Below are 17,383 nucleotides of genomic sequence, written 5' to 3'. Positions count from 1 at the left end.
AGATACTAAGGGATCATATGATTGTTTTAGACTCTGCAGTGACAGTCTCTCCACTTGAACAGAACAAGGCCTAATTATCAAGCCCTGTAGGAGCTGCTGTTGCTCCTCCCTGTCCTGACTCTTATCTGTGTGCTGTGACTCAATACTGCTCTCTTCACCAAGTACATCAGCCTGCTGTTCTGCAGGGTCAATCAATTTGGGCTCCATGTCCTGCTCTGTAAGATTTAAAATATCCAGTTCTTCACTGTGCTCTTGTACAGAGACACAGCCCAGTTCATTAAAACCCTGTGTAATATTGTTTGTGTCCAGATTATTAATCTTCTCTATAAAATCATCACATACTAAGAGCCCAGTTGTCACACTCTCAGGTTCTGTCTTTATCATGGCCACAGGGTTCAGATTCTCCACACTCTGTCTGCTCTCTGTGTGCTGCTCACTGAGTGTCTCTTTCCCTTCTGCGGCAGTGAGCTCTGTCTCCTGCATCAGACTGGAGCCCCACTCCTCCTCACTGTGCTGCTGTTCAAGAAGAGCCCTTTCCCCAGCGTCGGAGAGAGCACTGGCCTCTGAGCCTGTAAACACAGGACAAGAAAACAAGACCTCTATAATAATAATAAAAAAACTATTTTATATAGCACCTTTAAAGGTGGCTTCTCAAAGCGTTTTATAGAATGACAACAACAAAAAATACACAATATAAGCACGATGAGAATTCACAGTTAGAGGAGACAGTAGATGGTGGTACTAAGTACAGTAGGAGCAGAGGGTTAAAGAACAGTTAAATAAAGGCTCTTCTGAAGAAGGTTTTGAGTCTGGATTTGAAGGAGTTTAGAGAAGGTGACTCTCCGATATCCTTAGGGAGAGAGTTCCAGAGCTTGGGGGGATAACAGGTGAAGGCCGTGTCACCTATACAATGTAGACGGGCTTGGGGGACAGTAAGGAGAGCAGAATTAGAAGAGCGAAGGTTGTGAGGTGGGGAGTAGGGTGATAACTCAGACAGGTACCGGAGCCATGGAGAGCCTTATAGGTGAGCAGGAGGATTGTTAAGTCGACAGCAAACTTGACAGTAAGCCAGTGCAAGGACTCCAGGATAGGAGTAATGTGAACACTTGCACTAGACCTGGTCAGGATTCTGGCTGCCGAATTGTGGACATACTGGAGTTTGTTCAATGGGTATTTAGAATCCCCAGAGAGTAGAGCGTTACAGTAGTCGATTCAAGATTAGACAACACTTTTCAGCCACAGTTAGTGATAACATAGTGCGTAGTCGAGGAATATTTCTGAAGTGAATGAAAGATGTTTTGAGAACATTCTACGCATGTGGGTCGAACGTCAAATATCATCCCCACGTTTTTCAATTTAGAGTGAAGCTCAAGTACAAGACCATCTACAGATAGGGTTTCACACTGATTTTACAAAGTTGATGGGTGGTGCCAATAAGCATGGTTTCAGTCTTGTCACAGTTAACATGAAGGACATTTTGAGTCATCCAAGTTCTTATGTCAGAGATGCAATTAGAATAGAGACAGCCACATCAGCATAAGGTTTGGTATGGATGTATATATGAGTAATATTAGCATAGTAATGATAGCTGAGGCCATGTGATCTTAAAAGCTTCAAGCTAAAGCTGTAAGCTTTAAGCTACACAAACACGCGTCTAGTATTCTCGCAATCAATTTGGGTTGTTTAAGCATAGAGGAATAATAGAGTTTAAGTGGGTTTCTGATAATATGTGATTTTAGATATACAAGCTTTGTCAGAAACCTAATTACCGTGTAAAAAGTAAGACTACAGAAATAATAATAATACATGACATTTACATTAACACTGCACTGAGAAAGAGAGGGGTTCATGCAGACACACTGACTGCACACTACAGTACATTTACACTACACTGAGAGTAAGGGATTTATACTGACAAGGACAAACTGGAAATTACAGCATATTAACACTGCACTGAGAGGGGTTCAAACAGACACACTGACTGGACACTCCAGTACATTAACACTGCACTGAGAGAGAGGGGGGTTAACACAGACACACTGACTGGACACTACAGTACATGAACACTGCACTGAGAGGGGGGTTAATTAACTCCGTAAAGTTGCCCCCCTACTGACAGCACAAACGATGAAACTTACCTCATTCATTAGTGCTGTTTGTGTCGGTATGTGCCGTTAAAAGTAGCGTTTGTGTTGCTTTCGTTTCTGAGATATAGCGCCTTGTTTTTTCGGGCTTGTGACATCACTCAGCCCCCCTACAACGTCGTAGGGGAACTTGACCGGTCTCAATCATTAGTGCTGCGTTTGTGTCGGTTTGTTGAAAGTAGTGTTTGTGCTGCTTTCATTCCCGAGATATAGCGCCTTGTTTTTCCGGTGATCACGTGACCATGCACGGTGACTTGGACCTCCAGTAACCCCGTCTGCCGAGTTCAAGCGCTCTGTTACCAGCGCGAGAGTAACAATTCTGCAACTTTGTTCCTCTGTTTGCCCGGGTGAGGGTATGGCGGTGGATTTTGCATTTAATATCATTATCTTCTATGCGTTTGTGTGATTAGGAAAATTAAATTTGTCTCCAATATCATACCCGATTCAGAGCAGTTGCGGGTGTAGCCTTAAAAAGCGAACATTAGCAAAATTGTATATTCTTACAAAGAGGCTTTAACAAACAAGTCTTAATACCTCATAGCATTGTCCTTTTTTAAAAATCTGAAGAAGTAATCAGTTTCGCAGTGTCTCCTTCTTAAATAAACAGGCATCAAAGGACGTGTGAAGATCCAACCTGTCTGTCGAGGCACGTATTTAAAAAGACTTGAATTTGCAACTTTCTGAACCATTGTTGCTCTTTTTTATGCAAAGCCAAAGTGAAAAGGAACCAGGACTTCAGGACTTTTTTTTAAAGGGGCACTATGTACAAAGTTTACACAGTTCATAACACATCCGAGAAACAAGAGTCTTACCATCTCATACATGAACACCGCGGCAATATTGGAAAATATTTTTATTTTCACAGAACAGAAGTGAACATATATCTATATATCGTGGAAAAACTGGCATTATCCACGTGTTTGTATTTACAGGGGTCTTATGCGCAAACATGAAACGATTAGCTCACAGTTCTTTTATCTGTGTTTCTGGTCAGTCCTTGGTGTAGAATACAGCATGAGGGCACACCTTGACCTCTGAATACACAAATATGACTACAAGGACGTTTACAGGTACCAACACACTCAGTACTTAAATTACTGGATGTGATGAAAACAATGAATGCAATTTGTTTTCCGACTCTGTCTGGTCGGGTGGGGGTGGATGTTTTACATTTTAATATAGCGCCTTCTTTTTCTGGCCTTGACGTCACTCTGTGCCGTTGGCACCATACAAAAACTGCAAGTTCAAGACCACCAGACTTTTCAATTGTGATCTCTTGATCAGCTGACCCCAGCCTTTGCAGTTGATGTTTGATTTATTATCTGCATCTCTGGTGAAGACCTCTTCTTCCAAATCGTAAGTTACTTTACAAAATAGAAATGCTATACTGTAATTATGATGCTACGTTGACGTTACCATGAATTTATTTTAAAGTAAAGATATTTGAGAAACTTGTTTTATATCGCGGGGAATACCACAAAAATTAGTAAGCTTCATTTGTCATTATCATGATATTTCTACACATGCAAGTGAAACTTGAAATGACTTGTCACACTTCTGAATTTAAATTATAATGTTTTGTTTCTGTACGTGTTACAAGGAGAATTGAACCCCAAAAAATCTCTGACATGTTACAAATTGGGGATATGAAAGCTGAAATGATTAAGTGGTGAATGCAATGCTTTAAAAACACATTCTATCTACATATACAGAAACTTTTTGATGTGCACTGTAATCCATAACAATGTAAAAAACTTAGTTATATTTTCATTTACACAGTGGAGGGAAGTCCCCATTACCTGTAGGGCACTTTCACTGGGGTTTCCAGAGAAGCATTATATAACTGAAAGGATATTATTAATCACGTGAAAATTTGGAAGAAGAACAGTTGAAGCCAGGTTTGGTGAAATTCATTTTTTGTTACATTTTTGAGTGTTAATCGGACTTCTCTATACTTTGCATTAAACATTTCCCATAAAACCCGGGCCATGGGTCTCGCTGGGGATTCGGCCATCAAATGAACATTAAGATTAAAGGGTGACATCACGGAGCTAACAAAAGAGTAGTGTAAAGCTCGCCACGATTTGTTGTTTGAGACTTCAGTTCTAAGCAATATACAGTGTTTTGCATTCATCCTTATTTCTTTCTGGGGATTTAAACTTCTCATCAATTGCTTGATTTTTTTTAAACCTTGAGCGATCCTATTCCACGTACTGCACTACATATTTGTGATTTTTGATTGTGTATGAAAGTAGATATCAGACCTACTGCATGCAATAGCTTATTAAGGAGCTGTTGCCTTTCTATTGTTCCATTACCTGTAGAGAGGGAGAGAGGTTTATAATGTACGTTGAAGTACCTGCCTCTTTGAAGTTCTGAGCATCTTTGGGAATGTTTGCATGGTTTACATTGATTGTATCATGTCCCAAAAGCAGCAGGCACGAAACTGGTGATTCCACTATTGTATTCCACTATCTGCAATTTCCCTCACGGGATCAATAAAGTATCTATCTATCTATTGTAGTAAATGTAGTAGAGTTAACCATTTGACAATAGATTAAGGTCTGCCTTCACAGAGCATAGAACAGGATAAAATGAGTTTTGTGTGAGCTTTATTAAGTTATACCCTCACACAACAAAGTATATTAAGGAAGTACAGAGTTGGTATAAAATAACATCATCTGGTGTGTTACACTGTTACCACACTTAAGAGACCAAGGAAATGTACTGGATTAAAGCTCTGTATTGTTCATTGTTATTCTGACATTGTTAAACATTTTACACATTGTTTGGTTAAGAAAGTCGCTGTGAGGACAGGATTTGTTTTTTTGTATTTTAAACAATGTATGTTGTTGCACCATAGTACTAATTCTACATATTTGCCCTTCATTCCAGGATTCATCACCTACAGGCACTGTTAGGAGGGTAGGAACTTAACAGTACTAACATTCAGGCTGTGCTGCCAGACATAACCTGACAAAAGAATATACCCAAGTGCTGCAGGACTGCAAAGGTAACAAATAATCAATGTATACATGCATAACAGAGTAACTGCAAACTATAAAATCACACATAAAACATCACACTTAGACCAAAAAAAAAGAAGGATACAATGCTTTTTCTTCTGAAGAAGTTCTAGAAGAAATAGGTGAAGCAGGGGACCAAGAGCCAAGCTGTACCCTTGATGCATGCCCGACAGCATTGAAAGACTGGGTAACAGAAATCTGTGAAGAATGCAGGTTGCTTGCTGTGGACAGGGGTGATAGAGATCACCTGGAATTCCTACCAGAGATTGTTCCTCATCTCACGAGGCTTGCTTGCTGCGTTCTGCCAACCTGCCAGCAAACATGTCCTGGGTCATTACATTGCATACTGCAAAAGACATGACTTCATCTGGGATAAATTTGATGATCTAACAAAGACAATCAAATCTGTGTCTTCAGTGGTCAAGGTGTGCCCTCACGCTGTATTCTATAACAAGGTCTGACCAGAAACACAGATAAAAATCTTCACATATCCCTTGATGCCTATGTTTACTTAAGAAGGAGACAATACGAAACTGATTACTTCTTCAGATTTTTAAAAAAGGACAATACTATGAGGTATTAAGACTAGTTTGTTAAAGCCTCTTTGTAAGAACACACAATTGTTTGCTAATGTTCTCTTTTTAAGGCTACACCTGAAACTCTTCTGATTCGGGTATGATATTGGAGACAAATGTAATTTTCCTGTTCACACAAACACATAGAAGATAATGATACTAAATGCAAAATCCACCGCCGCCCCCTACCTGGGCAAACAGAGGAACAGAGTTGCAGAATTGTTACTCTTGCGCCGATAACAGAGCACTTGAACTCGGCAGACGGGGTTACTGGAGGTCAAAGTCACCATGCATGGTCACGCGATCAACGGAAAAACAAGGCGCTATATCTCGGGAACGAAAGCAGCAAAAACGCTACTTTCAACGGCACAAACCGGCACAATCCCAGCACTAACGAATGAGGTGAGTTTCATTGTTTGTGCTGTCTGTAGGGGGGGCAAATTCACGGAGCTTACTATTCGAATGAAGAATCTCTATCTGCTTGTTTAAGTGTTTAGAGAAAATTCCCACGACACTACTCAAAACTTTGCCCCTCTACTGAGCATATACTTTATTTTCCCAATATAGGAAACAGAGCAAATAAAAGAATTACCATTTAATAACATGCAATACCAGATGCAATCTCTTACCATCTTAAGAGCAAGAGTTCACATGACAGTAAATCAAAACCTGATAGTTTCCACAAAAAAAGGGTCTCTTGCGAGATAAATATTCAAGAAGCCGCTACAAATTATCATCTGGTACCTATTTTTCTATGTATATCACCATTCTCTCTTGTGTGTTAGACTTTCAGCAAGGAAAAGTATTTTTGTACGATCCAGAACCTTGAATTGCAACAGAAAATGGTTTTATATATATACTATGTAGCAAGATCCCTCAGTAACAAAAACAAAACCACAATAATTATTATAAGAAGGAGACATATTCTCCTAATATAATAATTAATACATATATTATATTGACATTTATATTGGTTATATATACACATATCGCAACCTGTTAAATATTCACTTTAAATTCATGAGCTCTTAAGTCCTATCTGGTAGTGAGGATGAATCAGATGTTAAATTGAGGAACAGTAGCTTGAGCCCTACCCCCCAGACAGACTGAGAAAGGGTTCACTGTCACACAGTGAACAAGACAATGTGAGGCTCCGAACCGCAGAAGCCACAAATCCTGCTCTTGTGTCAATGTAAGAGGGTTTAAAAGACATTCAACACACATTTTTTTATTGATTCATGGCGTAACTTGTCCTCCCTATTCACTAACATTATAAGAACACGTCCCAATTCTCAAACTGTACCCTAAGCCCTTCCTCCAGGTCCACACCTCCATGACACAGCGTAAGTGTGGACTTCAAGTACATGAGCATTTGAGGGGACCGTTACAAAAAGGGGGGATGGGACACCCCGCCACGTGATGTCACCGGTTTGTTACGCGGGTCAAAATGCTTCCTGTGGCTGTTGCTGCTTTTGCAGTGACTGAATGCATGTGGACAGAATCTCGCAAAAAAATTTTCCTTCCTCCATTCGCAGGCTGATGAACTTGAATCTCACCGCGTCTATCCCTGAACCAAAAGGCAGTGACGCGTTGTGTTCATTCGTGTTGAGCAGACTTGACTCCAAACAGGAAAAGGAAACAAGGGAAAACTTGGTGATACCGCCCTGTTTATCCGCGGCTTTGCGTTACTAAATAAATTTAAACTCGACTATCCCAGTACACAAATGACAGTAGGAGGAAAATCATTTATTTGCTTTTTTTCCAATGCAAACTAGGCTGGACCTCAAAGCTTTGTACTATTGAATATGTCTACTATTAAATATTCCATCTACAAAATATACTGCAGGTTAACCAATATTATATTCATCAAAATGGGGTGGCGAAATCAAATCTTTACGTCAAAACATTGTACCTAGAACACAAACAGGATGAATCTGAAAGTAATACATACTCTACAGATGTAAATAATACATACAGCATGAAAACCTAAAGTAGTTCACGTAGGGAGCTGCATCAGTATGCGTAGGCTGCAAAGGAACAAGTAGAGGTATATTCCTGTGCTGAAAAGAGAAGAAAAGAAACAACATTTCGGCTGTGGAGCCTTCTTCAGGTGTCAAAACCTTCTTCCACAGCTGAAATGTTGTTTCTTGTCTTTCCAGCAGGGAATAAACCTTTACTTGTTCCTGAACCGAAGGTAGTCGAATTTATGTAATTTTGTTTTACATAAAATATGCAAGTTTTAAAACCGAAAAAAAATAATATTTTACTTTCCAATTGTGGGGGGAAAGCAAGCGCTGTCTTGACATTAGTGGTTCAATAATAATTAAGCCTGCTTTACTACACCAGCTACATCACTTCTTCGTTGGGTATTCCTCAGACTATATTCAGAAGACGGCAAAACAGAGCACAAAGCTACTCATCGTAGCAATTAACAGGGTCTAGGAGGAGAAGCTGACCGAACAAAGTTGTAATAATTTTCGTAAGACTCTTTTGTGCTCTCCAGAAGATCAAAAAGGGCAGCGGAGGACAGTCGGGGATGTAATTTCGCGAAAACTTTTGTCCACTGCACTGGAGGGGGGTTAATACAGACACACTGACTGGACACTACAGCACATTAACACTGAACTGAGAGAGAGGGTTTAATACAGACACACTGACTGACTGGACACTCCAGTACATGAACACTGCACTGAGAGAGAGGGGTTCATACAGACACACTGACTGGACACTCCAGTACATTAACACTGCACTGAGAGAGAGAGGGGTTCATACAGACACACTGACTGGACACTCCAGTACATGAACACTGCACTGAGAGAGAGAGGGGTTAATAAAGACACATTGACTGGACACTCCAGTATATTAACACTGCACTGAGAGAGAGGGGTTCATACAGACACATTGGCTGACTGGACATTGCTGTACAATGCAGTACATTAACACTGCACAGAAGAGATAGTTACCGCCACGTCGATAAATAATCTGCCCACAAACATATTTCCAAGACTCCAAAGTCTCCTAAATTGGCTTTCACATGGAGAAAGTGTATCAATTGACGACATATTTCTGTCCAAATTTAAAGAACAGCAATAACCTTAATGAGAATATAACCAGACCACAACTAGTTTAGTTCGCAGAAAAGAATCCCTCGGCAACATCACAAACATTTCCTGCTTTGCTCTGCATCTCTCTACTACAGATTCAACAGTGAGGAAGTTAAAAACACCGTTTTTAAACACAGACATTACTACATAAGTCATCGCACTTACCCGACGGCTCCGTTTCTTCATTTGTTTCTGCAGTGATTTCACAGGGAGGCATGAGTCCAACATGATCTGTCCCTCCCTGATCTCCTCCTGCTCCCGACTCCTTCTCCCACAGCTGCAATCGCACTTTAAAGGTCTCGTTTTCCTTCATTCGCGTTATTTCTGTCCCGAAACTGTCCTCCACACACTGTATGATATTAATCACGGCCCGACTCACCAGGATCTGGGAGACGCTGCGGAGTTTGTCTTGAAACTCGTTCTCAGAGTCAGACATCCTGTTTCGGAAAACTTCTGAAACTTCATACACAAACGATTTGAGCAAAACCTCCACGAAACAGTGAAGCTCGTTTTCCTGCTTCATTTGCGCGATTTCGACCCCGAAACCGTTGTCGACAGACATGATTTTAATCAAGACCCGTCTCCCCAGAACCTGGGAGATCCGGCGGAGTTTTTCTTCAATCGACTTCTCGGAATCATCTGTCCGGTTTCGGAAAACTTCCGAAACTTCGTGCACGATCGATTTAAGCACAGTCTCCATGAAAGAGTGCGCCTCAGTTTCCAGATTAAGCAACAGATTCTCCATTTTTTTCAGAGTCGATCTGAAAAACACAAACAATTCCTGCAGCTGCAGCGGGTGTAAACACGTGGGTTTGAACACAGAAAGCGAAACTTGGTCAAAAAGAGGACTTCCGGGTTATCAGATTAACTTCCTTAGTGACCGTTGCTATGAACCACAAAAATATTAGTCGAATAAAAATAATCTGAAAAAAATAGTCCAGAATAGATGTTTGCGTTATATTATAGTGTAACGTATACGGCCTACATTTTTTTGTATTAAATATGTAAATAATGTACAAATACAACTACAGGAGCAGAAATGGATACAAGAAAAAAAACACGGACAGAAAAAAAATAACTGCCAGAGGTAACGAAGTAAATTATATTTTTTACATATATCAAATGTTTTCCTTGCTTTAGCATTTTTTTCATTTTTATAGAATTTAAATAATATTTCAACTCCATCTGAAAAGTACTAAAAAGGGGAGTATTACTGGACCATTTTGATTTTATGAATGTGACATTTACTAAGAATGATCATCCTGCTCATGCTTTAATAAGTACTTTAGAGAGTACTTATTTAACTGGATAAAACCTATGAACAATTTTAAATAATATTTTTTTAACTTTATTTGTAATACAATATCCAACAGGAGTTGTCCAAACTAACTTCCAATTTATATTTTCAAATGGTGCAATCCAAAAAGATCAACTTGACGCACATGCCTTTCTTGTATGATGTAAAAATCATCTCTCATTCTTTTACAAAACAAATCGCTTTTCTTTTTGCAACATTTCGAATACCGTTAATTTAATAGAAACATCTACCTTAATTTCTTATTTATTCCGCACATCTGCAGTCACTGTTTACATGTCTGCATTGTTTACTTGTACGTTGTCTACTGTTTGTACAATATATTGTCTTGATGCACTGTCTGTACTTTGTGTAAAGTATCTATATCTATGCTCTTGCAGTCTCCTTCCTCACTGCTCCTGCTCGCTCGACACTCAGCCTGGGCTCATTGAATCTCTGTCCAAGTCTTTTGGATCTTAATGACTATATGAACAAAAAATAATTTCAGGTTTACAAATTTGACACCCACTCAATTTAGTGTGCACACGTTTCTTGTTACAGATGGGAAAAAATGCACAAGATGAAATTTCTCATGCTCACCTATAAGGCTCTGCATGGCTTGACACCTCAGTACCTGTCTGAACTATTATTGCCCTACTCCCCACCTCGTAACCTTCTCTCTTCTAATTCTGCTCTCCTAACTGTTCCCCAAGCCCATCTACATTCTGTGGGTGACAGGGCCTTCTCCTGTTATGCCCCCAAGCCCTGCAACTCTCTCCCCAAGGATATCACAGAGTCACCTTCTCTAAACTCCAAATCAAATCCAGACTCAAAACCCTCTTCTTTAGAAAAGCCTTTACTGAACTGGTTCCATTCTTCACCCCTCTGCTTTTCTTAGTACCACCATCCACGGTCTCCTCTATATATTGTAATTGTGTTTTATCTTGTGTATTTTTACAATTGTTGTTGTCATTCTGTAAAGAGCTTTGAGAAGCCACCTTTAAAGGCGCTATCCCCATGTACCCCATGTATTAAGAAGACCCCCCTATTCCAGTATATTACCTGTAGTGTTATATTCAAAAAATCATAAAAAATAAAGAACACTTTCACAACCCAAAGCAAGGTTGTATAAGGTGAGGGGGGCTGTCTGGTGTGTAAAACACTTGGTTGTAGCATTGTGAATGTTGTGCTTCAAATGCTATTGAGTCATGAAGAGGACCTCCCTATCCCAGTGTATTGCATGTCTAAACGGTGCCGTATTGAAAAAATCATAACAAAAACTGAAAGAGGTTTCACAACCCAAAGCAAGGCTGGGAAAGGTCAGAGGACCTGCTTAGTGTGTAAAACACTTACTTGCAGCATTGTGGGTGCTGTGGTTTAAATGCTATTGGCTTGTGAACAGCATCCCCCTATCCTAGTGCACAGTGCCACATTCAATAAAACCATGAGAAAAAGAGATTCACAACCCAAAGCTCTGCCAGTCTTCTGTGTAAACAATCATGGACATCATGATTTGAACATCATGGGTGCTGTTTTTAAAAAGCTGTTGAGTAAAGAATAGGAATTTTCCTGCAGAATGAAAACAGGAAATAAAGAAAGGGTTTCAGAAATAAAACAAAGCTTTATTCCCGTGCTGACAGTCTGGGTAATTGGAAACTTCTGTTCTGCTTCCTATGGTCATATATGGGTTTTTCGCATGAAACTCTATTGAGCAGTATTTCTGTGTTGTGAATGTATGTATGTATACAGCGGTCCCCCAGTGTTCCAGATGGTGCGTAATTGCGCATCAATCAAAACCCCGACTGTCAGAAAAGGATAATTAGCTCACTGATATGTTTATGGTGGGGTTGTGAAAATTTTCAAAGTCGTGGTCTTTAAAATGCATTTGGTTTGAAGGCGTTCTGTGTTATATGATATGTGATATGGACACAAGAATATTCGTGCGTGGGATAAAAAGACAAACTGAAGGCTGTGAGAATATTCACAATGTACTTTATACACACAGCAGTTGTATATACAAAGCAATTGTTTCATAAAAACGCTACAGGCGTGCCAAAATCGTTTTTGAACTTCAAGCTTACTTTACCCAAAAGTGATGAAGACACAGACATTCAATGAAAACGAATTTGATTCACTCAAGGCTTCGCTCTTTTGTTGTGATGTCATTTTAATTAATGTTAGCTGTGATTAGGTGTCGTTTTTGTCTCTTTTAACTTAAGAGTTAAAGAGTTTAAGAGTCTGCTCCTTTCTTCCTGGTATAGAAATAACATGTTCCATGTTTACAACCACCACTATACATTATTTGTTCAGCTCTAACGCCTGTCTGCGTTGACATGGCATCTCAAAATGACATATTAAATAAGAACACGATCCTTCCGGTTACCATTCCTGTGGTTGGAGCGTTGTTTCGCCCTTTTTCGTTCTTCTACAATATTTACAGACAGGGCTTTATCACTGGAGTTGTACAGAAGAAGTGTGCATCGGTCCATGAAAATCATCAGTACTGCTGTTGTGCTATGCGTAGTTTAACCTAGAGCACTTAAAAGATGCAAAAAGCTTTCAAAGAAAACAAAATTGAAAGACAGTAGAGTAAGGAGGTAAAAAAGCACTCCCCCGTCGAGGAATTAACCACCGTCGCCCGTGTGACTGGATATAAAAATAACTGATTTGTTTTTGCCCAGTCTCTGGAAGCTTCAATGTGATTATTTTTCCTTCCTTATTTCTTCATTCCCATGAATTTACTCTGTAGTAGAGGAAACACGAAAGTGGGAAATTGCAGGCATTCTTCGTGAGCTCACACCACTGGGGATGTAGCTCAGTGGTAGAGCGCATGCTTCGCATGTATGAGGTCCCGGGTTCAATCCCTGGCATCTCCAAGTGCTTTATATTATTGTGCTCACATCACAGTCTTCTGTTGAGTGATAACTCTTTGTTGGTGTTCATAGAGAGCCAGGTTTACACAATTAAGTTCAGTCACACACGAAGTGCTACAGTGTTGCTCTGCTGTTTTAGATGTACCTTCAAAGCATTTAGTTCTGTTAACTACAACAAATGATTTGAACTATTTTAACGTCATAATCAGGAAATCCAGGAAATCTCCACACTTGTCGTGGCTGTTGAAGAAATCACCTGTTAAATCTCACCCGGGATTTCTTGAGAAATCATTCAGCGAGTGAGTCCTCCCTCTGGACTCCGCACCAAACTGAAAGCTGCTCGAATTCCTCACTGCGTGTCCTGTACTGTTACAGGTGCTCTCGTGTAGATGTGGAGCACAGCCATAAGGACACTTTGAACTTTTTCCATATGTGAAGGAAAAGGCAAAAGAGCATGAATAGTATTAATCGTATAAAATATCCATGGTACAACTCGAGAAAGTACTGAAGGACTGAACAACAACTTTTGATGATAACAAGAGATTCAAGAAACACAACCGTCCGCACACGGGCTTGGATCCTGAACGCTTAAGTTAAGACAAAGCGAAGGATACGAACTGTAAACTCTCTTCACATCTTACCGTTTGTGAAATAAAAAAAATTCTTACTTTCTTAATAATTTCTTACTGCTGATAGACGATTTATTGCATTTTAACAAAATCACAATTACAAACATTTTGGGTTAAACTGTTATTCACACACTCTAACGAAGATAAACGTTAGTGTCTTCCGGTGTGTGAGCCCATTTCAAAAAGAATAAAAAATAAGTTATATAAATTGAATTGTTCTACTTTTTATACTTACATAGTCTTATTGATATTTCAGTTAAATATTTTCTTCTGTAGTAATACTAGTCTCGATTTACAATTTTTTGACATGGTGCATCTTAAATAATTTTGTTATTAGTTTCGGTTTTGGAAAATCGAGCCCAGAAGCTACCAAAACTGGTAATGTTCACAAGATGTGTAATGTAATAGCAGCCTTCTGGGTGGAAAACAAAAAGTATTTCTTGGTATGAATCCTAGCTCTTTTATAGGCGGCATTCTAGGACTTCTCGCTTCAGAAATCCTATCAACGCATCGTACGTTTCTACTCCATCAATATCAGCAGTGTTATCACTACCAAACGCTAAGAATAGATCCTGGCAATACTTCATGAGATCGTCTTTGGAAAATTGTTTATTTTATTTTTAAAAAATATTTTCAATACCTTCCAAAAAGTCGAAAGTTTCAATTGCATGCAACTGATGAGATCTCTCTTCGATGGAAGTTATAAGTACATCCAAAACACGTTTCTTGTGGATCCAGAAGAGGATCATTATGAGGCTCAAAACATGCCTGTCTCTTCTTTTTTTGAGGACGAATTGATTATTGAGGTGTAATCATTGGTTCAAAACCCAAATCATCTGGTATCGCTGTTGTTTCTTTGGTAGTTTCTTCAAATCCTTCAATTGATCTTCGATATCGAGGGATAATATCATACAAGTTGTGGTTTTCTTTTAATCACCAATTTTATTAAAATGTCACCTTCTTTTACAGATGTCTTGCATGTATCACAAGATATAACAGTCCTTGCATCTTCAGGTAAAATGTTTTAAAAAGTACAACAAAAGTACAATATACTGAACAGCATTTATGCTTACATGTATATTAAAATGAAGGTACATATACCAAGATATTAAAATACAATTGTACAGTTTTGTGAAGTTTTCCACCAAATCTGCACTGTAATTTTGAAGTATTTTAGCTGAGAATGCAAGGTGAGTATGAAGATCAAATTCAATGAGTGAAAATGATTTTCTTGGAAGTTGCCGATGTTGGTCATTATTGATCATTCCAGGTATATTGACTTAGGTACTCAAATGTTTACTTGTTGTAGCTTGAAATGTGCAAAACACTCACATTTCTTTCAAATATGAATATGTTTTACTGAATCTAGTGCTCTGTACTCGTCAATCTGGGTGCTATAAAATACCTATGGTTTGAGGTGCAGTATAAAGTGAATATTGGGGTGTCTCTAGTGCTGTGGGATGCTGCGTTTTAAATTGAGCAGCTCCTGAAGGCAGGACAAGGAGTCTTAGATAGATAGATGCAATTTCTTCTCATGGGATCAATAAAGTATCTATCTATCTTAACCTTTTGATTTGAAGGGAATGTAAATAACAGCCAGGTTGTCTCTTTGGTTGTGTTGTATCTGGCTCTGTCGACAGTGCCTTTTGTTCCTTGTGTGGATTAAATCATACTTTTGAATTGATCACAAACATTTAGGCATTCTATCCTTCTGGGGTTGATTTTATCATTGTGAGTGGCCAAAGGTTCCTTATATATTTAATTAAAAGTCTTTAATTGTACAAAATTAAGAAATTACAAATGAATGACAAAATGGTTTTAAAAAGTTTATTTTTAAAAAGGAAACGTTAAGAAAATGTCTATACATTTCTGCACATCAGAAATCTTCAGAATTCTATATCAATTAATAGTTTTATTTCAGAAACATATCATATTGTACAAGAAAAAAGACTGAATGGAATAGGGAACTTTAAGGTCTCCCTGTTTTAAAACACAAACTGCAGGTCCTGTAGACAAAGTCAATGAGGACAGTGACTCACTGGTCAGAGCTCTCAGGTGACAGACAGTGTCAGTGTGGAAGCAGTGGAGTGAAGTGGACTCAGGTCACAGACAGTCTCAGTGCTCAGAACTGTTGTAAGACTGTGTGACTCTGTTGGTGAAGCTCTTCTGTGTCTAAACCTGCTGGAGGAGGTTCTCCCAGACAGCTCTGTCAATCTCACAGCGCCCATCCTCTCCCTGAGAGTCATCCCCAACATCATCGTAGTCAGTCCTATCAGGGGCAGGGGCTCCTTCTTCAGAGGGCAGTGTGGGCAGGACCCTGTCCACTCCAGGGCCAGGCTGGAGGACACCTGACAGAGAGACAGACTCATGATTTGTCAAATGAGCCAGTTATTGAAATAATATTGTTACATATTAGGATTATGAAAATTGTGAATATCAAAAATGACTGAGTAGATAAATTAAAAAATAAATTAATCATAACCCCCTACTTTTAAAGATTTTGCCAAGAATATACCCAAGCATTTGGTATAGTTAAAGGCACATAAGAGATTTGTTCTTTGGAACAGCTTTATTGAAAAAAGTAATAGTTCAGACAATTAGTTAAATATTTGTTAACAACACTACACACAACATAAACATACAACACGCAATTACAAATTTGCTAACAAGGTGTTTTAGACACCTACATCCTAAACACCCAGAAAATCCTCAAACTGCTACCAAGTATTCAGCTTTTACAGAACACCTACATAAAAGAAAGAGATAAACCAAACCTTCTAAACCAAAGACATTACAACCTACAGTTAAATCTCTTTCTTTGTGAACCCAATTGCTACGAAATGAATGGGAACCTATCTCCCTGTTCTAAAGATGCTCCCACTAGCCAGGAGAGGCACTTTTTAACTAAGGGATTATATAAAAAAGAAATAAAAGTTTCTAAAAACAACAGAAAGGCAAGGTTCAAAGACTAAACTCCAGTCCGGTCTTTCCAGTTGATCTGGACAAGTAGTAGAAGCAAGAAGTAGCTCTCGCCTTCTATCATTGACAGTTGATTGACAATCATTTAACCAGAACTTTATGGTTGCTTTGATCTCTGAATCTCACACCTCAGCATCTCAGCAAACATCTCCTTGCTTTGCAGCCCCTAGCCATGTACTGGAATTGGAATTGGAATTGATGACATTACCCAGGTGTACCTAGATTTTTTAAAACACTTACATAGTCACAATAGTGTAGTGAATGGGGATTTTAATTTTCTGTAACAATAAGAAATTATAGCAGTATATTTTGAGAGTACTTGTAGACTTTTAGGAACTAATCAAACATAATAATCTATAGTCTCACACATGTATTCTAACCAGACAATATACAATTTATTGATATAATCATAATTTGCATAACAAACAATAAGCATAATAGAACATACTGTATCTGAGAAGTACTCTGCTTTGATATCAATGGCTATTAGTGGGCTAACAGTTATAGTATACAGAATAGATGTTACAATATTGTACTCAAAAGCGTTTAATAGGTTTTTTTAATTAAATTGTATCTTTTTGGAAGAATTGATGATTCAGTGTAGAATTAACTTATACTTATGAAGTATCAATGCTCTAAAACCACAGTGAGGAAGACCTAATAATTTCTGAGCCTAGTAATTCTCTCTGCAGTCAGAGAACAGAATTCCTGGTCTTGGGGAATCTAAAGCTGCTGATCAATTTAAATTAATTTAAATCT

General features: G+C 38.8%; 2 protein-coding genes and 1 non-coding gene across 2 annotated transcripts in view; 1 reads left to right on the top strand and 2 right to left on the bottom strand.

The window, feature by feature from the left end:
* Positions 1 to 17,383, bottom strand: part of LOC138242764 (zinc finger protein 271-like) — a 1,399,044-nt gene that overhangs the window by 264,666 nt on the left and 1,116,995 nt on the right.
* trnaa-cgc (transfer RNA alanine (anticodon CGC)) lies at positions 12,948 to 13,019 on the top strand. The gene has a single exon. It is a non-coding gene; the product is annotated as a tRNA-Ala (tRNA).
* The window catches only part of LOC138243332 (antigen WC1.1-like), a 157,905-nt gene continuing 156,339 nt past the window's right edge, over positions 15,818 to 17,383 (bottom strand). Inside the window, exon 26 of the mRNA XM_069198895.1 lies at positions 15,818 to 15,993. Within this exon, the coding sequence (XP_069054996.1) occupies positions 15,818 to 15,993 (176 nt within the window). The remainder of the gene's footprint in view (positions 15,994 to 17,383) is intronic.

The sequence above is a fragment of the Lepisosteus oculatus genome, chromosome 14, assembly GCF_040954835.1.
Source record: "Lepisosteus oculatus isolate fLepOcu1 chromosome 14, fLepOcu1.hap2, whole genome shotgun sequence".
NCBI classification, from domain to species: domain Eukaryota; kingdom Metazoa; phylum Chordata; class Actinopteri; order Semionotiformes; family Lepisosteidae; genus Lepisosteus; species Lepisosteus oculatus.
The sequence above is the reverse complement of the archived record's forward strand: the minus strand, read 5'-3'. Positions and strand labels throughout refer to the sequence as shown.